Genomic DNA, 22975 nt, shown 5'->3' on the forward strand with positions numbered 1-22975 from the left:
TCAAAAATATAGTATGTTGAAAAAAATGCACTATACTATGAAACAAGTATAGTAAAAAGTCGTATATGTCGAAAATGTAGTAATTTGAATGCACTAACTATTTTGTACTCAGCAATTTTAATGTAATAAAATAGTTTTATCAACTGTTTTATCTTGAAGCAACACATACTGTACACAGTATACATATTTAATGTCTTTATTGTAGAAATGCAAAGGATTCAACAAAAGAAAAAAACAATCAATATTCCACAAATGCAATCATTGACTTTACACACATTCATTTAAATCATTTCCTCTCTAAACATTCAAATATTGCAAATAAATTACAAAAATGTAATTTTGTGCATAGGCAAAAAATAATTTCACTCCAAGTGTATACAACAAATATACAAGACTAGATAAGAAGGCCGACCAAAAAGAAAAAGCAATTTCAATCAAGTGTACTGTACGGTACACAAAAACACTGATGTTCACATTGAGTTGGTACTGTGCTAGCAACAGTTAGCCACCACTGATGATTAGTCCTTTTGCTTGAGCTCCATTGTGGATAAGGACTTTTCAGATCCCTTTTTTGACTTCCTGTACTTGTAGCCCAATAGGATGGTGGCGACTAACAGGACCACGCCGAGCACCATCAGGACCCACTGGCCGGCCACAGCAGAGGCACCGTCCACACTCAGACCCAGGAAGTCCACTTTATTATCCGTAACCTTAACTTCACCTGCTGCACACACACACGAAGGACAAATAAGTCTCAATGAAAGGAAGGTTTATAACTAATTCACAAGAATAGAGTCATAGTATAATATGTTATATAAAGAGCCAATGTATGTCGGAAAATGATGGAAATCAGTATATCAGAAATAAATAAATACTGAAAACGTCATAGTATATGATGTAAAAATGATCAAAGTATAGTATGTTGAAAAAGTAATAGTATGGTATTTTAAATTAAAGTCATAGTATAGTGTGTCGAAAATCAAATCAAATTATGGAAAAGTATAGGAACTTTTTTTATAAAGAGTTTATATAACTGTATGTCGAAAATATTGTGAAAGTCATAATATAGCATTGTATGCAGGCATGCATGTTGAAAATATAAAAAGTGAATGGTATTGTTTGTCAAAAAAGTCATAGTATAGTATGTTGAAAGAAACATTTAAAAAAAACTTGTAGTACTGAAATTACACCAGATAATCCTCTTCCTCCCTATAGAAATACAATTAAATCACTGGACATAAATATACACTGTTTCCACAACCCATGTTAATATATTAGTAGTAGACCAAATATGTAGATATATATGTACAGATGTCCATTTTCACTTTTCACTTGTCACTTTAACTCATTCCGTACTTCATAACTTAGATGACCAAATATGTATATATGCCAACAGTTATTTTACTCTTATTTTTGCTCATCTCCTATTTCATAGTCTTTTATTATTATCATTATTATTTTAATTTTTTTCTTGATTTCATTATTAATCTGTGTGAATCTTTGCTGTCCTGTTTTTTCACGCTTACCCTGTTGCTGCTTTGTACAACTGAATTTCCCCACGGGGATTAATAAAGGTCCATCTTATATCTTAGATGGCACTCATCAAACATGCCTTAAAGGTAGGGTAGGTAAGAATCTGCCACTTCCTTCAGACTTCCTTACAGAGCCCCTCCTCCAACACACACGAACACGCACATGACCAATGAGGGCACGAGATAAGTTTGTGCACAGATGGAAGGCTGACAGGCAGGTAGGCCATCCAGTTATTTTAGCCGGGCCGGCTCAGATGATTGGTCGTTCATTACAGCGCACAGGCTTCCACAGATGACATTTTTTTATGTATTTATTGTCAAAGCATTTAAGATATTCATTGCTATCGGGATGTTAAGAGCATTCCATGGAATATAACAAAAAGTGTTTCTGAAGTGAATTACCTACCCCACCTTTAATCTGTAGACTCCTGAGGCCATTACATATCTTTTGTTTATTCAACATATTTTGATGCTTTGTTTCGATCACACTGTTGTTGAAACTGACATAAAAAAATAAGTTTAACGAGGTTACTAACATCTGTCTCCAAAGTACTGTTTATCATGATGAAGAAGGTCATGTTTATTTACACCCCTTTATACACAGTGTGAGGAAACAATCTTTATTATATTCTTTCCACAACAATTCATTATTCATCTGAATTCAGTATATCTCTCCTGTGATCTGCAGCGGTTTTCTTTTCCCCATTATCTTTTCCTTGCGCTCTCTTGTTGGTTAGAATCTCATCAATCTAATCTGTACACATCTTTTCAGCACGACCTCATCAGTAAAACAAGAGGAGCAGAATATTGATTTCACTGCAAGCCACAGACAAGGAGAAAAACAAAACTATTGCCTCTGTGTGAAAACATTATGCCTTTTATTTCTGGGAAGGATTTCAAAAATCATTTGGCTTGGTGATTGGAAAACATATTTAACACAGAGCAGTTGCCTACATAAGTGTGCTTTTATTCATGTTTCTGTGGAAGTGTCAAAGCATGTGGATGCTTTGACACATGCAAAGCATTTGCTTTGACTTACTTTTTGGTTTCCAGTCGTACTCGGGCCACCCGCGAATATCTTGGTTCTTGTTGTTCTCTGCCTCCAGCCATTTAATGAGCGGTTCGAAATACTCCATGAGAGGCTGGGCACTCATTTTTGGCTGGCCGGTGATCATGCTCATCGCCTCGGGCCAGGGCTTGCTGAAGCCCAACTTCATCACATTACTGCAGGGACAACACAGAGAGGGTCAGACAGGAAGATCAGTAGCAGGAGTGTGTTCTAGAGATAATTAAAACACTTGGCATGGAGCATGTTTTCACCAGCTGCCTGCACTGACAAATACTTTATGGAACTAAATAAACACAATATTCATTTTAAAGGTCCCCTATTATACTGTTTTTCATCAATATATTATAGGTCTCAGTTATATACAAATCATGTCTCTGAAGTGTTTGGCTCCAAACACCAAACAGATCATTGCAGCATCCCATAATCCCCTCTGTTTCAGCCCTGTTTCCAAAGTGCTGATTCTCTGTCTGTTATTTTAGATGAAAATAAGGAGCCAGGGGGATTGCTGATTGCTGATTGGCTAATGGTTACACAAGCCAAAACATCGTTATGACATCATAAAGTGGCCAAAATCTGATCAGCTCATTTTCAGACAGGTTTTTATATAAATGGATCAGGACAAAAAGAGAGAGAATCTTTTTTCCTGAAACTTTCAGAATCTCTTTACACAGAGGGGACACATGTTGATGTAGAAGAGACATGAAGAAGTGGATTTTGCATAATAGGTGACCTTTAAGTAATTTCTTGTATTTATGTTCATATTTGAAATCCATTTTCTAATGAGGAAAATCTGAGATTTGACTTCACTTCTAATGACAGTGAATGCTCCATGGGTTATGTAAAGGTTTTTCTTCTGAAACATTAGTGGTTGCATATCATTCTCTACCCAAGGTGTTTATAGATGGGTTCACTTGTGAGTATAGGTGTGTGTAGGCTACTTACCCCATAAGCGTCCCAGCTTCTTTAGACTTGTAGATATCGCAGGTATGAAGAGGCCCAGTATGCTTGGCGGCTTCACACAGAGCCTTGTGGAACTGGAACTGGATGACGAAGCTAACGAAGTACCTGATAAAAGATCATTATGTCATTATTTTTGCTTTAAATCCAAGAAGAAAGAAAACATCAGTCACGTCAATTCTGCCTGAGGGTGATTCATTTTCTGTGTAGCCAGTCAAGGAGCCGCATTTATTTTATCTTTACAAAGTTCACTGGAGCTGTTTTCCATCTGTTCGTGCTCAGTTATCATGCTTGTTCTGCAGAATCAGGAACATTTACCTCACGTATGGCACGCTAGCGGGGATGTGGAACTTTGCCCCCGGGTCAAAGTCATCCTCAGTACGGGTTACAGGTGGACACAGTCCCTGGTATTTCATTCTGCGAAGCAACAAAGAAAAATCTAGTTGTTATATAAGTAAACCATTTACAAACATTTATTACAGTTAATCTGCTTCTCACTAATAACTTTTCTTTAATTAATAATTGATTCGAAATTCTAGATGATAAGTATTGCACTTTGTTTTGTAAGGAACTTCACCTGAGGTTCCACCACTCTTTGTTGTATTCACTCGATGGGATGCGCCCGTCAAATACCTTCCATCTCCACTGATCCATCAGATAACCAAAAGGCAGGAAGGCGATTTTGTCAAGTGCCATGCTCATCAGGAAGTTGATATCACTCTCTATAGGAAGGGACAGAAACACAAGATCATGAGCATCGTTACAACATCACAAGTTTCCACAGAACTGCACGGTACTAACGGTCACTCACCATAGTTGCTCTCTGCTTTGTCCAGGAGGCCGATGCTCTGCAGATGTTTGGGCGTGGACACGGACAGGGCGAGCACGTCGCCGATGGCCTCGTGGAAGCCGGGGTTGGCTCCATCGCGGAAGGACACGTGCTGGTCTTTGTACTGCAGGAAGTACTGGATGTGACCCATCTCATGGTGCACGGTGATCAGGTCATCCATGGTCACAACAGTGCACTGTTTGATTCTGGAGACACAAACAAGGTCTAATTACAGAAAGAACTACCTATTGATGGGTTTTTTCTTGCAATAACATAAAAACAGTATTATTCTGACACCTTTAGCCTACGTTTATTTGATTTTTCCACTCTTGCATGACAAAGCAGAAACCTCTGGTGCTGAAGCCAACTCGAGTGCCAATAATTGCAGTTTCTTAAATTGCCACTAGAGGCTTGTTCCAAAAGCACGTGAATCCCCGTAGCCCCCAATGGCAAAATGGCAAACTTAACAGCAAAATAAACATGTCTAGAACAAAATATAATTTTAGTATGTATAGATTATTTACTCATTGATGACAACCTGTTAAAATTCAAGTTATGTTGAGGATGAGACTTAACCCATTAGTAGATTTGTCAGGACATCTATTTATATGATGGACTTTCTACGACCTATAAGCGGGAAAGACCATTTAATACTATATTGTCCCTTCATCTATATGACTATACCGAATATAGCTTTTGTGGCAGGAGATTACAAAGTATTGAGAGTTTTTGATTAAATAGTAGTATTATACTGTATTTACACTACATGAGGAACTACAGGCAAGGTTATCAGTTTCTTATACTGAAATAAATCACAAGTTGCTGCTTATTCAACTTCCATATTACATTACATTTTGTGTTTTACATCTACACTTATTTTCTTCTCATGTGTATGAATGTTAGGCAAGACCATCATGATGTCAGAGAGCACTGATGAACACTTACTAGTTAAAAAAAACAAGAAAAACTGACCTGAAGTCTTTTTTGTTGTAGAAGTCCCATGCAGAGGCGTGACACACCACCTCGCGTCCGTCAGACGGCTTCTCCAACATGGATTTGTTCCAGAACTCTTCTGGCATTTTGATCAGACCCAGAGAAGTGAAGAAATTGTCTGATTCCTCAAACATTCTCTTGGCGTCCCAGCCCTGAGCGAGAAAAAAAGAACATCAGTAAAGATGCGAGTGTGAATGTATATAAGCAGTTTTTCCCGGAAATGAGGTATTTCACATTTGGACAAAGCAACATCTACGTTTTAGAAAATGTGTGACTGCACAAAGTCTAAACAGATGCCCGTTCAAAAAAAGGATAGGCGGTAACGTACCATTGAAAATATGAACACAGAATATATTCATGTTTTTTGTACACTTGATGTCAGTTATGGATGTCTGCTGTTTTATCCTCCACTCTGGACGCCATCCAAGTCTCATTTATTGTTGCACAAGCGTGTGTGTGAGTGTGTTTTCTTTGATTGTCCTTGTATATTTATGTGTGAAAGAAAGCTGTGATCATTATGGCTCTTGTGTTCATTCACCTGGGCCACCATAGCAGGAGTGGCATCAACCTGACTGGCATCTGGGTAGGGCATGACCAAATCCATGATGCCAGACCACGTCTGCGCCCACATGTTGCCTGAAAGGACAGAAGACGGCATTCATATATTTTTTTCTTCTAATTTATGGGGCAAGTCATTCTCCGACGGTGTTAAACCGAGTGGGCTTTGTGGCTTTGAGTCAGTCCAATCGCTAACTCTGAGGAACTGTCACACACAATCTCACGCCTGATGCCCCTGAAAGCAAATGAAATCCTGTCTAAATCCAAATGCATCTACCAGCCAACGACAGATTATCAATGGGGTATGCTTCCACACAAAAGGAGCATTTGGGCTAGAGTGTTAGAATCCTTTAAATTCCAAAGTGACATTTCTGAAAGCAGCCCCCAAACATTGTACTTAATCACAGTGCAGCTTTATGAAAAGGAGTCCCAAAGCGTCCCTGCTTACCCAGTAGATGAGCAGGGATGGGTCCCTTCAGGTTGATGCGCTCAGAGCCATACTTTTTAAACAGAGACCTGCGGACGTAGGCGTGCACGTTCTGATACAGCGGCTCCAGCTCCTTCCACAGAGCCTCCAGGTCCTCCTCAAAGGTGGGGGTCTCGTACAGGGAGCGCCAGAAAGCCCCATTGTCAGAGTGGCCTACAGACAGCACCAGGGATACAAGCATTCATCAGTGACGTGTATTTAATAAGAGTATAATAATAATGTAATACAATACTTTTATGCAAACGTTTTAAGCCAATATCCCTGACTATTTAAGGTATTTAGAATTAACAAAATGATATCCTTATTGTTCACAAAATGTATTTATGTTTTTCTTTTGTTATTCTGTCATTAAATCTGCCAAACTGTATGGGATAATATAATTTCACTAATATTAAAAAGAGAAGAAAAGGGGAATCCAAAAACCATGCAAGTGGCCAAGTTAGTAACCAAATAAAAAAAACTAGCAAAAAATAATACAGAGCATAAAATGACAAGATTATACCACTTTTATGTCTTTCATTAATTTGCATGAAGGTTGTTCTTTGATGCTAGCTCGGAAAAATTCAATTGTCACACTATTCAAAATACCAAGGTGGATGTAAAATTACTCATTGAGGTCATACCATTGAGTTTGGCAGCTGTGTTGGCCAGTTCCACATATCTCTTGTAATCCTTGCGAAGCACTTTGCCGGCAACATCTCTCCATCCCTTCCAGGCAAACAACAGCTCGTCATAATCCCTGGACTCCGCCATGATCTTCTGGAGATCTGAAGGGAACCATATCATTGTACTCCTTGTATCAAATACCAATATTTGTTCCCTTTATGATTTCACACACTCACCTGGATCCAGCGGGAGGCATGTACCATCATCTTTGCAAACCTTAGCCACACTGTACTTGGTCTCCATGTTGGATATAAGAGTGTTGTACTGAAAAGGTAAAAGGAACCCACCATTAGATCGATTGTTCTTAAAAACAAACATTGTAATTATCAGGTCAGAGCCTTGGCTTTTAATAAGATATTGAATTGTTTTGCACAGAATTAGGTGGAGCTATAAATGAAAAGTTACTGAACGTACCTCTGGACCTATGAATATGTGCACAGCCCTCTAACTACAGGCCCTTGTGTGCTAAGCTTTAATGGTTTTACTTTGCTAGCTGCTGATTGGGATATCCGTTCAGTATCATGGAGCTAATGCGAAGCCCTGATGGGGTAAACCAATATAGAGCCCATTACAGTGTAAATAATAAGCAAATGCTAAGGTGCATCACTTTTTAGTGTCCTCCCCAACGCTCTACTTCCCTTTTTCTTGTTGTGCTATCGCAGCATGTTTCTGAATTATTATTATTATTTATTTATTTTTGAGCAATATTTGGGTGTGTTGTCAAATTGAACAACTGGTGTCTTTCTTTATTCGCTCATAAAATGGCAATTTGCATTTGTTTTACCTGCAAAGCATTAAGTTGTGTTATATTTGATGCAAACATCAGGGATTTAGTGTAAGGGAAGCTTAGTACTTTAAACCTGTGCTGCATGTTAATGGTCTGGGACACAGTTCATTTGAACTTCCTCTAAGATCTAACGTTGTGTACTCTTGGTTAGCACCAGTACCGCTTTTAGCTACCTAGTGTTTTGTTAGCTAGAACTAATGTATGCCTATCACTGTGAGTAAGTGTAACGGACACATTTCCCTCTATTAGAGCGTCCATGTTCATTGTGTTACTGAGTTTTCTGCATCCCCGTTGCATGCACAGTGACAATTGTTTATGGAAAGCACATTTTTGTTCCCAATTCAACTAAACCCATGAAACAATTTCTCTAGAGCAGTTATATATAAATCGTCAAACTAAACCCAGTTCCCTCCACACCTCCTCCAGTTCTGCCTTGGACAGCGCGGCCCTCTCAATGTCGCTGAGTTTCTTGACGATGCGTTTGACCGAGCCGTCCGTGAAGTCGGTGGTGTCGTACTCACGGGCCTTCTCTCCGTACTGCAGGGTGTGGGCCGACATCTCCAGGCTCTTCTTCAGCTGAAGAGGGATAATGAATACTCTTTACTTTTCTATACATGCATGAATACATTGGTTGATTAGAGAATTACTAACTCAGTCCATTACTGATTCATTGACACATTTTCGATTAAGCGATACTTCTTTGATGATGCTTTTATTGATTAATGCACAAAATGAACAAAAGATGCAATGGGTTTTCACATTTGATTGATGGTAGATGATGCTTGAACAATGCTATGGGGATTTCAGTGGAGTCGGCCTGTCGGAGGGTCTTACCATCTCCTGCTTGTTGGCTTCGTTGATGTCGGTGTTGTACTTCCAGGAGGCCTCGGTGTAGGCGTTCCACACAACCTCAGCTGTCCTGTTGTACTCTTCTAGAAAAGCCTTTGCATTCAGCTCATCCGTGTTCTTGTCTGGGTAAACAAAAAGGTCAAGTCGGTCAAAATAATGCAAATCAAGTCCAAATAGTTTCACTTTTAGCTAAACTATTGTGTGTGGAGAGGGAGTATATGTTTGTTTTTTTAGGCGTTATGTGTTTCTGCTTCCAGTAGATAATAAAAATGTACTATTGTTTGTGTGCATGCAAGAGAGCATTGTGTAATAGACAGAGATTTTACAGTTGACACTTTTAAACCATCCTGCAGACAACACTTTCCTAGTTAAATCTTATAGCCAAAAAATACAATTTCCTAACTTTTTTTACTTGATTCATCGAGATGAGTACTTATACTTTATTAAACAATATAATGTGAATGTGTTTTATCGTCTGTTTGTTGACCGTTCATTTTGAGCGACGCTCTTACCAATATCTTCAGGGTAGCCCTCTGGGATGGGAGGAACCCAGTTAAAGTCCGGCCATCCCAATGTCTCATTCACATTTTGCTCCTCCAGCCACTTAGTAATGGGGTCAAAGTACTCCATCAGTGCGTTGGCATCCAGCCTGTTGGTATTAATGGCCGCCTGGAGCACCTCAGGCCAGGGTTTGGAAGAGCCAGCCTGGAGAATTGTCCTGGAGAAGGTAGAATACAGCTGTAAAACACCTTCACTGTTTGCTTCAATCCATTATTCATGATCTGGGTAATAAACAAAGGAGACCCCGACAAGATCACATACTTTAAAACGGCCCCAGCTTCTGCAGAGCGGTAGATGTCACATGTGTGCAAGGGACCCGTGTGGCCAGCTTTAACACACAGTGCTTTGTGAAGCTGGAACTGCAGGATGAAGCTGACAAAATACCTGCAGGGAAAACAATTGCTCCGTTATCTCTTTAGTGATATGTATTTACACTACTGCTTTTCAAAATGTTCCAAATATTTAGTTCAAAAAAGGCAAATCAAGAGATGTAACTTAAGTAGAGTATTTACTAGAGTGCAAAACTACAAATGTCTTACATTTTAAGGATGCTGTAAGTGTGTGTTTTAGCAACAACTACACAAGATGATGTTTGCCTGTTATACTAAGTGTGTGTTTGGCTACATGCGTCACATTGTTTAAGAAACCAGCTGGGGCTTATTTCCTGAAGCTTCCTGCTATTGTATGGTTATTGTATGGTGTAAGACTCAAGGGTCAGTAATTGAGTCCAGATGACTGCAAACAATAACTTAATTCCCACATCACCAGCCATGCTTACATGTTCATTATTATACTTCCCTAATGTCTTCATACTGTATGTGTAGGCACGTACACAAACATACACCCATGATTGAGAGTAAAGCAAATCAGACAGCAAGGAAAGGACTAAATGCATATAACAAATATGTTCATTGGCTTATTGTGTTCTGTGTGTAAACTATTACATCGAAAGACAGCTACCTGATGTACGGCGTGTTTCCAGGGATGTGGTATTTTGCCCCGGCATCAAAATGCTCCTCTGTGCGTTTGGTGGGTGGGCAGATACCTTGATATTTCGTCCTTCAAAATGAAATAAGAGATGGATTAAAAAACACACGGGCATAGGTTACATAAGACATGAGTTCTGGAAAATATATTGAACCTAATGAGGATAGCATTTTTCCTTATTCGTTAAGTTTTATGTATCCATTAATTGACAGCTGGGCATGTGTGCTCTTTTTCCAGCAGCAGCTACTAAAGTGTGAATGCCAGCCAGTGAAACCAGCTCTACTGTTACTACCAACAATCCTGACTTAATATTTTGCAGCTGGGATTTGCTGAGTCTCAGCAGGTGGAAAGTGGCATTGGCTCGACAAAAGGAATTGGCAAAGAATGACAACAGCCAGCCTGATAAACTCACTTAACTCGAATTTTTTTACATTTTCCACTAGCCTACAGTATATGCTAGTGGCATGAGGGTTCCTGAAATTCAGGTTTGGCTTTTAGTTTTGATGTGCCACCTTAAGATTTTCAGCGGACCCATCAGGCCAGCATATAACACATTTCTGGGAGCTCAAATGTCAAAGTACTATGAACGACTTACTGAATTCATGTTAGAAGCTTTTGTTTTTCCATAATATATGGAATTACAATTCAAAACTATATGTTGGATTCGGTAGATTTTAGTGATGAATCTATTAAAAATGTATCATCCAATCCATCCAGCTTAATAGAGAGTTTTAACTTATTGTTTAACTGTCCGATCTGCAACTGACTGACTGTTTCGTTCACTCTCACAGTCGTCAAAATGTATTTTATTGGCTGTTTTCAGTGAAGAAGTTATTAAAAAGCACGCTGTACACTACCTGCTCAAAACTTAACAGACTAGCTCGTAAACATAGAGCATTTAGCAGCTACAGATATCAGATGGATGTAGAGACTAAAACAAAGCTAATAGAAAGTGAATATTGGATTGTAACTTATGAAGTGGACATGAATGATAATGCTAATAATGTCCCCAAGCGGCCAAAATAATGAGTTATTACAGGTGTAAGTCATTTTCTAAAACAACAGACCATTGCATAGTTAGCATCAATAGTGGGAAACAGTTCAATAGTATGCCTACAGACATGAGTTGTTTAAAAAAAAAGTATTTAATCATCACACATCCCAGAAAACAAACTATTGTCTTAATGTGAAGTATCTTGTAAGTATAATAGTTTACCTGAGGTGCCACCAGTCAGCGTTGTACCGCTCTGGAGGCGTGTTTCCATTGAACACCCCCCATCTCCACTGGTCGATGAGGTAGCCAAAGGGAAGGAAGGCTATCTTCTCCAGAGCCATCTTCAACAGGTAGTTGATGTCCGTTTCTGGAGAAACACAATGCAGAAATACAATTATTTTAAGCATTTGATGATGAATTAGATATTTAAAGATTCTTCTAATTAAATGTTTGCATTTCATCCACATCTGTGTTTTGGGAGAGTATTTCAGTGGCTTGGATTTGTTTTTGTCTTAGTCTCTACCTGTGTCAGAGGTCATAGTATCCAGCAGTCCAATGGTGTTCAGATGTTTGGGTGTGGAAACGGAAAGAGACAAAACGTCCCCAATAGCCTCGTGAAACCCGGGGTTGGCTCCGCGACGGTAGCCCACAGGCAGGTCTTTGTACTGCAGGTAATACTGGACGTGTCCCATCTCATGGTGAACAGTAAAGAGCTGCTCCATTGTTACTGTGGTGCACTGCTTGATCCTAAAGACGATGAAATGACATTATATGATCACGTTTTACAAACAACACGAGCTATGAAGTTGGCAGTGCAACTATAACTCACTAAATAATTCTCATATAACTGCATTTATTGACGTTACCTGAAGTCTTTGCGGTTGTAAAAGTCCCAGGCAGACGCATGGCACACCACCTCTCGACCCTCAGGCTTCACCAGCATGGATTCTTTCCAGAACTCCTCTGGCATCTCGTCTAAATTCAGAGACGTGAAGAAGTCCTCGGCCACAGCAAACATGTGCGTGGCGTTATAGCCCTGTGGAGGGGACACAATTTAGACTTCAGCTTAATGCCATCTGATAAAACTAGAGTGATATAAACGCAGAGAAAGATGGATTCATGATATCAGCTGAAGAAGATGACGGTCCAACAGAATCCCGGTTGCACACAGTCTTTTTATGTATATTATTTAGAAGCCAAATCATTCATGGTTATGAGCAGGACCTGTACAATCATATTTGTTATTTTTTGTAGTTGTAAAAGTTATTTATTTTTGATTAATCTTTTATTTACAAGGAAAATGTATGCTAGAGGGGGTAGGACCAGAACAGCTTCTTCTTTCCCCTGTTTAACATGACAGAGACTATTTGAGAATATATAAAAATATATATTATTATTATTATTGTTGTATGTTTTGTTTCTGACATGTTCAATAAATTGACAAAAAAAATGTGTCTGTTGATTGTGTATATATAGGATATACATATTTGTATATATATTTGTATTTTTGTATTCGGGATTGTGGGAAACGGCATTTCGATCTCTTTTCCCCATACTTACTTGTCGCTCCATTTCTTCAGTCACATCCAAGTTGGGCTTGTCAGGAAATGGGATCATCATACCATAAATATTGTTCCAGGTCTGGGCCCACATATTTCCTGAGAGCGAGGAAGAAAACAAACACAGTTTTAAGCAACAATTCTGGCTTGTTATGGGATACTCCGTCAGGGGCACTTGTAGGAAATCGCTCTTTCACAGTAATGTGATAAGCACATGACCTGCAGTGGAGAGTCCGCACTGCGATACTGTATTGTTCCTGGCATGTGTGATTACATCTTTGATGCTTTTCCAAACTTTTATTAACTAATCACCATTTACATTAGGGAGTTATTGGAGCGGTGACAAAATATGTGTCACTGCTCCAATACCCTTTGTGCACAATAGAATTACCAATGTTGTGGATTTGTTTTAACTGAGTTTTTAACAAACTACCTAAAAGATTAAATATAAGACTTGATAAAGGAATTTGTAATTGGATTTAGATTACATCAAATGCTATTGAACCGATTCCAAATCGTATTATAGGCCTATTTTATATGATAAATCTGACTTGAAGATACTTTCTTGAATTGCCATGTTGTTGTAATTGCAGGTGTGCTTCATTTGAATACAAATTCCCAAAGATCTCAGCTTGTGATTTTCCCAGGGAATGTTGCCAGACACCTATTTTCTAATACTGCAAATGCAGAACTATCATCATTGAAACATAAAATGATGGTCAAATTACCCAAGGATACAAAAAAAGCCAGAAAACCTTTTGGTTAGGGTTGTTATCCTCTGCATATGGACAAATGAATCCATGGTTACATGCAAGTCATACTTTTCGCTTAATATTAAAATACATTTTCCAGGAAAGGGTTGAATAAAAAGGCATGGGTAAATTAAAGAGCCTTTTCTGCACTCCCAAAAGAGGAAAACCTCCTACTCCTTCATTAAGCATACTGTCGTTTTGACAGTCTGTATGTCATGTATCACACATTAACGGCTCTTGTTAAAGTGTACATAGCAACATCAAAATGTGAATTCCTACCCATCAGGTGGGCAGGGATGGGTCCTTTCAGGTTGATGTACTTTGGACCGTACTGGTTGTAGAGCTGGCGGCGCACAAAGGCATGCAGATTCTGGTAGAGCGGTTCAATGGTCCTGTAGAGATTCTCTATATCCTGCTCAAAGGTCTCATACAAGCCTTTATACTCGTACCCAGAGCGCCAGTCAGCTCCAGTGTCAGCAAACCCTAAACAGGACACATTGTTATAGTTCTCTCTTTCTCACTCTTTATCTTTCCCTTCCCTTATCAGTCATTGACGGCCCTTGACTCTCCTCGGGCTGCTTTCATGTCATTCTAATGAAATGAATTAGTAATTTGTACCGTTGTGAACTTCAATGTTACAGGTAAAGGGGGAATTCTTACCATCCGCTCGAGAAGCTTTGTTGCTGAGCTCCACAAACTTGGGGTAGTGTTCCCTGAGAGGAACACCTGATGCATTGTGCCAGGCCTCCCACACGTACAGCAGCCTCTTGTAGCTCCTGGAGGTTGCCATGATATTTGTGAGTTCTGCGAAATAAAAAAGTATTGCACCTTGCATTAGTCATGAAAAAAAGGATGGACTATAAATGGGAGGCTGACCTAATCTGGAATGCAGACAAAAACGTATAACCTCAAAAGCAAGAAGTGAACGTTTTTCCAAAAACAATGAAGTTGTATTGTGTTTTAGTTGACTTCATGCTCTCTCTCTCTCTCTCAACAGGAAAAGGTCAGAAGAGACGCATATTCAAGAGATTAGCTTTGAGTAATGACAACTCCATGACATTCTGAGCGTCATGTAAAAAAACACACATGCCAGAAATAGGAAATGAGGATGGAACAAGTTGAAGACCAAAGAAGATGCTTCAAATGGTGGAAAAAGTCATGTTGACAGTCTGGTTGTTATTATAAAGACTACAAAGGATGTACCACAGACCCTGAATAACCCTGCTCCACCTTCAAATGTGTCAAAGACTATGAAACCAGTAATCATTTTCAGACTGTGCCCCGTCTACCTGCACATAATTAGCTTTTGTACTTTCATGATTTGATTTTAAGTAGAAATAACTGTTTTTGTCATTTTGTGGGCGCCGGCAAGGATTTCTCACAATGACTTTTGGCAGTTGTTGCTGACAAAACACAGAGCCATTGTTCAGTGTTAAAAGCCGCCGACATGATGTTTCTATAGCTTTTTACTCAACACTTATGAGCACACATACATAACACTTCCTTTGGAGACCTCTCCGAAGTAATTTTGCCCATCCTGTTACTTTTCAAAGAGCAGATAAGATCTAAACCACTTAGAACCTGTTTTCTTTTTCCAAGACTTCCCCCTCCTCATTGTTGTGTGTTTCATACTTTTCTAAAATTGCTCTGATCCTGTTTTCATGAAAAAGACCAAGGCATCTGTATCATATACTTCATGCATTTTAAGTCCCAAAGTGAGTCGACATTACCTCTGCCAAGGAGTTTGTATTCTTGTTTTGTCGGTTGTTGTTTTTTGTCAGAAGGATTACAGAAAAACTACTCGTCTGATTTTCATTATACTTTGTGGAAGGGTGAAACATGTGCAAAGAAAGAGCTCATTGTATTTTGAAGTGGATCTGATTCATCTGGCTGCTGCACAAATTATTTTTCACTTCTGTTCCCATTGCGTGGCCTTGGAGGTTCTGCGCTCTCCAGTGGCCTCTCCAGCTCTATATTTACTCACCAGGTTCCAGGCTCCAGCTTATGTTCGGCTCTGGATGCACCTTGGCCGTTGAGTAAATCTTGTCCATGGTGCTGAGAATTATGTTATACTGGAGACAAAACAAAGAGATTACAAGTCAGAAAAGGTCCGTTTCACATCAATGTTCCCATTAGAAAACACCAAACAGCTACACACCTCCTCTCTCTCAGCCAGGGGCAGGTTGGCCACTCCCAGGATCATGATCTTCTCCATCAGTACCTTGTCTTCGTTAGGGAGAGTGACGAGAACCTCAGGAGTGAAAACCTGTTTCGCCTTTAACCCCCATGCTGAGGAGAAGGCCTGCTCTTCCAGGGATGCATTCACCTACAGAAGAAAATAAAAAGTAGTAACCATATATTCGTTACTTAAAAAACAACAATCTAAAAGTGAAAGGCCTGCCAGGAAGGGCAAAAGAGTATGTAGCATAAGACAATTAGCATCTTCATGTCTTAAAGGTCCCCTATTATACTGTTTTTCATCAATATATTATAAGTCTCAGATATATACAAAACATGTCTCTGAAGTGTTTGGCTCCAAACACCAAACAGATCATTGCAGCATTACCCATAATCCCCTCTGTTTCAGCCCTGTTTCAAAAGTGCTGATTCTCTGTCTGTTACTTTAGATGAAAATAAGGAGCCCCTCCCCACGCCCCTCTGAGAGATATTTGGTTACAAAGAACACAATGGTGCTCTAGGAGGAGATGCAGGTGATAAGGTGGGGTGGGGGTTACCTTGGTTGGTGATTGGCTAATGGTTACACAAGCCAAAAAATCGTTATGACATCATAAAGTGGCCAAAATCTGATCAGCTCATTTTCAGACAGGTTTTTATTAGGGCTGTCAGTCGATTAAAATATTTAATCGCGATTAATCGCATGATTGTCCATAGTTAATCGCGATTAATCGCAAATTAATCGCACATTTTTTATCTGTTCTAAATGTACCTTAGAGGGATATCTTTCAAGTTTTTAATACTCTTATCAACATATGAGTGGACAAATATGCTTTATATGTTTGTTTATTATCATTTGAACAATGACAAATATTCTCATGAATATTAAACACAACAACCTCTGAACATTACAAATATTCCCTTCAATTCAACCTGGAACCTCTCTCATACAATAATACTGTGTGTGTGTGTGTGTGTGTGTGTGTGTGTGTGTGTGTGTGTGTGTGTGTGTGTGTGTGTGTGTGTGTGTGTGTGGAGCTCAAGGCATATATGCTCCAACGGGAGCTGCCTGTATGCTGCAATCATGTTGCGCGCACTATCCGTGCTGAGTGTGCTGACTTTTCGTACAATGTCCCACTGTCTGGCTACCTGCATAAAGTCAAGTGCTCGGCGCAGTTGTCGGCGAAATGTCATTGAAACAGCTCCTTATGTCCGTTAGCGCAGCTAGCTAGCACCAGATGCTAACAACAACACGTAAGGTGTGCCTCGCTCGCGCGAGTCGCGCCACACATACACACTCCCTCCCGGTCCTCCCGATGGCCAGTCCGGGCCTGCCGGTGAGCGTGGAAGTGTGGTCTGCCACAAGCGGTAGGAGCGGGGCTGTCAGCATCAGCTTGTCGATGGTATTTTAAACTCGATGCGCTCTGAAACTACGGCGGCCGAGGACAAAAAATACACATGCGTTAATCGCGTTAAAATAATTAGTGGCGTTAATTTTTTTTTGCGTTAACGCGTTATTAACGCGTTAACTTGACAGCCCTAGTTTTTATATAAATGGATCAGGACAAAAAGAGAGAGAATCTTTTTTCCTGAAACTTTCAGAATCTCTTTACACAGAGGAGGGGACACATGTTGATGAAGAAGAGACATTAACAAGTGGATTTTGTATAATAGGTGACCTTTAAAACGAGTATTCACAAATGTTTTCCCTGTGTAGTCAGTTTTTTTGTTGCAATATTGATGTGACAGGAGTAGAACATGGGCAGAATTGAGAGTGCATTGGGACACAGTGGACACCTTTGAGTGGTGTGGAAAGAACCACCTGAGCTCAGTATTGCCAAGATAAAGACAAGGAAATGATGGTTGCCATGCAATTTGGTGAAGACATAAATAGTCTTTTACCGCTTTCTCACCAAATGATAGTCTAGACCAGGGGTGTCAAACTCAATTTCATCGCGGGCCACATTCGCATAAAGGTTGCACTCAAAGGGCCGGTTGTAACTATATAAATATATAATATATATATATAAAATAATGGATTATATTACATTATTGCCTCTGAATTGGATTATTATCGGATACGATAATAACTTCGTAATTAACTACGTCTGAAAGCAGAAGTCCAGGGCAAATAATTGCAAGTCTCTTCAGTGCGCATGTCACAAAACGAGATGCATTGTGGGACATGTAGTTTATGGGCAACCTGCATCTGTAAAGTGGCATGTAACCGTATAATAAACTTATTATATTCTTTGCAAGCTCTTGCGGGGCCACATAAAATGAAGTCACGGGCCGGATTTGGCCCCCGGGCCTTGAGTTTAAGACCCCTGGTCTAGACTTAGATCCTCACTGCTATTGTAGCAAACCAGCCTGCATTTCCACCAGTTTTGAGCTGAATCATCGTGATGAAGAATGTGCCATTTACAAGGCTTTGCATTGGAAGTGCATTGGACAGCAGAAAGCCTACACATCTTCCGGCGCAGACTAAAAACTAATCTCTGTCGACTCCACTTCGAGCAATAAAATGACTAACAAAGCACTTATATACTAATAAAACACTTATATACTAATAAAGGACTGGCTTATCTAAAGCCAGTTGAGTAGCACTTGAAATGTTTTGGCTCGATGAAACCTGATGTACTTATATGATTCTGTTTTCTTCTAGTTTGTATCTTCTTGGTCGAATGCACTTATTGTAAATCGCTTTGGATAAAAGCGTCAGCTAAATGCAATGTAATGGAAGTAATTGCAAGATGGCAGATTGCACTGATTACCTGCAAGCTCTTATTATAATATTTGACAATATTAGTTGTTATCCAAAAGACAATCATAAACCAACTGTTATTGTTAAGATGTATCAGGAAATTATGTGAAGACTATCCTCTCATCTAATACCTTCTGTTTGGTTTTCTTAAAAATGGCCAACAGACGCTTGCGTGCCTTTTTCTCCCTTGTTATAACTGCTTTAACTGCAACACGTCTCCATCTGTACCTTGATGTGTTTCTTGACACCTGCACCAACACATCTTCCCTCTTGGATCGATAAAGTGCTTTCTCTGTCTATTGAGGGCAAGGACAGAACAGCGAAACAATCATAGCTCAAGGATAATATTTGAGGAATGACTTTATGTTCATGTACACTCTTATATGGCCTCGTTGGATGTCAGGAACTTTTCTTTACGGCACTCTTAAAGGTCATGGACGGAGGTGTTTCGACAGTGCTGGGACAATAGATGGATTCAAGGCTGCTGTGCATGGATTTGTCACATTGATTTGCTCCCATTTAAAATGAACTACTGCTGTATTGTTACAGCACTTTCTGTCCAATTGGCAGCACCTTTGCCATTGTATTGCCTCTTTTTTTTTTACTGTGTTTGAACCCTGTTAAAGTTAAGAAATCACACTGCATGTTGGGCTGGCTCAGTTACACTTGGTAAATATGTTCATACTGTTGAGGTAACCACATCCTGAAAAAACTGGTCGAACAGTGGCTTCATTCCAGCGATGTTTACATGGAAGTGCTTCTTATCTGTGCCTTTCTCACAGCCCTCACTAAAATAACATGCTGCAGAGGGAAGACTGGAGACAGTGAGCTGAAGCATTAACTCCGACCTTTGTGCTCTCAATCGTTTTTTCCAGCCTGCCTACACCCATCCATCCTCCCAGATAATCATTCTCAAGCAAAGAAGCACAATAAAGATACCGACATGCCGATTCCCTTTTCTTCAAGGTCTTGTTATACAAGCTGCAAGGAATATTGTAATTTGTAAAGAGGTTACATTGCCTTTTCAATTATTATACGTTTATACTGATTTACCCTCTGAACACATAACCTGTGCAAAGTATAACTGGACTTGAAAGCAACACCAAGGGTTTACTGTATATCCACAATAAAAAGCACATGCTCATTGATTTAGCTTTTAAAAGCTAAGTGAGTATCTCGTTAAATATAGAGGTAGAAATTGTTGAATTAGTAGAAGAAGAAAACAAACTTTCCTAAAGGATTTGTACTGTTATATATATATAAGGTAGTTCTCCAACTTCTCATTCGAATCACACAGAAAAGCTGGCAGTGAAGCGAGCCTCAGGTCTGATTGTGACACTTGAAGGCAGCTGATGGTATTTCATTCTGGGGTTCAAAGGACATGAGCCATTGATATCCACTCATCAGTTTATATTCAGCTTGATTAGAAGCAGGTGAACTGAGCCTCACTCTGATCTTCCACATGTCTAACATGAGCCAAATCACCCTCACCTCCGAAGCAGATTTGCATGCATGCTTTGTGTGCTTAGGGCCCAATGTACATTTTGCAATTTAATATGCCACCTTATTACAATAATCACAGTGTTAAGCAATATATTTAGAGTGCAGTTGGAACATTATTTTCTGTCGGGGTGAATCGCCCCGCTCTCCCTGGCTGCCAGTTTAGATGCAGCTCAGGGCTCTGATCCACTTTGATCCCATCTTTGAACTGCCCATGCTCGTACATTACATCTAAAATCCCACTCATCTTCCACCTTACTACATTCTGGAGAGCAGAACAAATTCTGCAGTGTGACCCTGTTGACTCTGGTGAGGTGGGGGCTCCACATCCACACCTATTCAATGTGTGAGGAGACCAAAGCCTGGACAGTGTACTGAAATCCTGTTGTGACAGCTGTCCAAGCACACGCGAGGGAAAAAAATACAGAGGCTTTGCACCGAGAGTGTCCGTTGGCCAATTTGCTTTTGCAAGTTTTTATGACAGAATACGCTTGTTTTGTTCGCACATAGCCATGAATATGGATGTATTGACTCTTGTGCCTGAAGGCAAATAAACACTCGTTCACACTCTGCAGTTTTATTGCAGTCTGCTGTCTGGCTGTACACTTCTCCTGCTTTATTGCCAGTATCCTCTCCCCCTCGTCTACAATGTTTATGCAAATGTTTCACAGGTGTATGCTGAGATAAAAACCATAAAGTGTTTCAAATGTTTCATATCTTGTCTCCACACATTTCTGTTCAGATAAGGCTTGTTATTGGCTGCCAATGTGGACAATTTGGTTCATAAAGACCATTGGTGTGTGTAAAACTGCATCCTGTGAATCCATCTGAAGACAGTTGATCAAGTAGAAAATATCATAAAACACACAGTTAAACAAATGAAAAGCCAACCAAATGCCATGCAAGGCCCCCTAGAAATGTTTTCGAAACTTGGAGACGCTCGCACCGCAGGCATCCAGATTTGTTTTGTATTTTCAGAAAAACACAAGCTGAGTTGGCTGCGTTGGGAGGAAACTGAGCATGTCAATTTGGAGAGAAATGAATAAGGGGTGATCTCCAAATCAAGCAGGGCTCAGCTCCACAGAAACCTTTGACCATGCATTCATTTACAGTGACGTGGTGCCAACGCTGGCGAGAACTGATTTCAATGGGCCAATTTCATATTTCATAGCAGCATGAGAGAAAGGTTGCCCTCCAAGCTCTGAGGCTCCAGGAGCTGACTCACCTGAAGCTCTGAGTTGTGGTCTGTGATGTTGGTGTTGTAGTTCCAGCTGGCGGAGACGCTCATGAATAACACCTCCTCGGCAGTGCTGTTGTAATCGGTGAGGAACCTCAGGGCATCGCCCATGTTGTTCTGATACACCCCTGGCAGCCAGCTCTCTGGCAGAGCCTCACAGAGTCCACACACTGGCAGCAGCAGCAGCACTGACCACAGCAACCTGTCCATGCCAGTGGCCATGGTGAGCCTCCACCCAAGAAAAATGGAGAAAAACTTTAAAAGAGTTGGAAGGAGCTACAAAATACACTTTCTCCCAAAGAAGTGAGAGTACACCTTCCCCCAGGAGCTGCTGTCTCATCCGCTCCCTCACGACTCCCAGCCTGGCTGCTGGTGAAATGCACAGAAGCCAATGAGAGCTTCTTTTTAAGTGTCAGTTTAACCCTGCCCACACTGCCTTCCCTCTTTCCACTTTACAGCAACCCTGCTTCCTTACTTACTACTATCTTCCCTCCGTCCCTCCTCCTGCTGCTTTCCGTTCAGCAGACGGGATTCGGATGGATGCCGGTATCTTTGATCAACTGTACCAGATGTGAGATGATATGACACACCAGTGCAGCCTGCCTGTGGAGTGGCGGATCCTCACTAACCAGCACTGAGCGTCTGGGAGGGATTCCTACACTTTGCTCTGTGTTCCCTCCTTCAGCTTAGTGGCAACCGAGGGAGGAGGGTTATAAAAGGCAAGGGGAAATCAAAGAGAGAGGATTGGGGAACGAAACAGGAGGGGGATGAAAGGGTTAGAGGCTGAGATTTGGAAAGGCTGTAAGAGATTAGCACAAAGAATGACAGAGCAACAAAATGGTGAAAGGGGCTCACCTTGAGTTGTGTCTTTACGCAGCACATCTTCTTTCTCCCTGATCAGAGAAAAGAAAACATACAGCACATCATTACAAATGGAAACATGTTTTATGTGATACGGATTCCCACACAAAATCCTGCAACAACCCCAATAAGAGACAGCTGATGGGTCTTTTTTAAGAACAAGGACGTGCACAGCTGTCAGGCAGTGGAGGGATCTCAAGCTGTCTCCATTCTTCTCTATAGTCAAATCTTTATTGTATAGATAGTCCCACTATACTGTAGCATTTTAAAAGCCATATTCCACAGGCTGTCGCACAGCAACAGTCAGTGCAAGTTGTACAGTTCATATCAGTCAATGGCAGAATTACACTATATGTCTTGCGAGTTGTTCTTAATCTCCAATTGAGCTGTTACACAATCTCATCTGCCTGGGGGAGCTGTTCGGACAAGTGACATTGGCCAATACAGATTTATTTAAAATGAATCATAAATGTAATGTCCATGGTGGATCACTTGGAACATTACAGTGTTTTATAAAACAGGAAAAGGTGTATTTGAACCATAATAGGTTTGAAATTGATTATGAAATCACATCCCTTTTTACTGTTGGTAGGGGAGCCTGCCATGTCCACGCTGGATTCAGGTTGGCTAACAACACAGGAGGGACTCAAAGCATGCACCTAATCTGGTCTAATTGATCTCATTAGTTACAGCCTTGCTGATTAAAGTTATCTCTCTTTTTGCCATGTCATAGCTCTATTCAGCTAGTGTCAAAGCAAATGTCCTACTGCTACGTCACATTTAAGGCAGTTTCCCTGGTATCCTTTTTATTGTGAAAACAGCCACAGCGGTTGGCAGGGACCACCACTTTTTCACAAA

At 40.3% G+C, this 22975-nt stretch overlaps 1 protein-coding gene across 2 annotated transcripts; it reads right to left on the reverse strand.

Moving 5' to 3' along the window:
• Positions 1–192: 192 nt before the first annotated feature.
• On the reverse strand, positions 193–21941 carry ace (angiotensin I converting enzyme (peptidyl-dipeptidase A) 1). 2 transcript variants are annotated; one of them, XM_034119740.1, is made up of 26 exons: positions 21736–21941; positions 21245–21485; positions 15739–15906; positions 15565–15652; positions 14241–14384; positions 13860–14063; positions 12830–12927; positions 12136–12305; positions 11793–12016; positions 11492–11636; positions 10249–10347; positions 9550–9672; positions 9240–9445; positions 8713–8849; positions 8296–8454; positions 7268–7355; positions 7049–7192; positions 6387–6578; positions 5919–6016; positions 5360–5532; positions 4370–4593; positions 4136–4280; positions 3877–3975; positions 3544–3666; positions 2572–2756; positions 193–724 (listed from the first exon to the last, which is right to left on the reverse strand). In XM_034119740.1, exons 2-26 carry the CDS (start codon positions 21476–21478, stop codon positions 519–521), a joined length of 3876 nt encoding a protein of 1291 aa, XP_033975631.1. In that variant the 5' UTR covers positions 21479–21485; positions 21736–21941; the 3' UTR covers positions 193–518. The 2 variants fall into 2 exon arrangements, with proteins under 2 accessions (XP_033975631.1, XP_033975630.1); XM_034119739.1 differs by lacking the exon at positions 21736–21941 and having other exon boundaries at positions 21245–21677.
• Positions 21942–22975: the final 1034 nt, after the last annotated feature.

The sequence above is a fragment of the Trematomus bernacchii genome, unplaced genomic scaffold, assembly GCF_902827165.1.
Source record: "Trematomus bernacchii unplaced genomic scaffold, fTreBer1.1, whole genome shotgun sequence".
NCBI classification, from domain to species: Eukaryota; Metazoa; Chordata; class Actinopteri; order Perciformes; family Nototheniidae; genus Trematomus; species Trematomus bernacchii.

What these genes read in the sequence shown, in the direction of transcription:
- ace (XM_034119740.1), bottom strand. Translation starts at nt 21,478, where the DNA reads ATGGCCACTGGCATGGACAGGTTGCTGTGGTCAGTGCTGCTGCTGCTG. An exon ending in AAGCCAACAAGCAGGAGATG is followed by an intron (nt 8,455 to 8,712) that starts GTAAGACCCTCC and finishes ATCCCTCTTCAG; the next exon opens with CTGAAGAAGAGCCTGGAGAT. An exon ending in GTACGACTGGAAACCAAAAA is followed by an intron (nt 725 to 2,571) that starts GTAAGTCAAAGC and finishes GTGTGTGTGCAG; the next exon opens with CAGGTGAAGTTAAGGTTACG.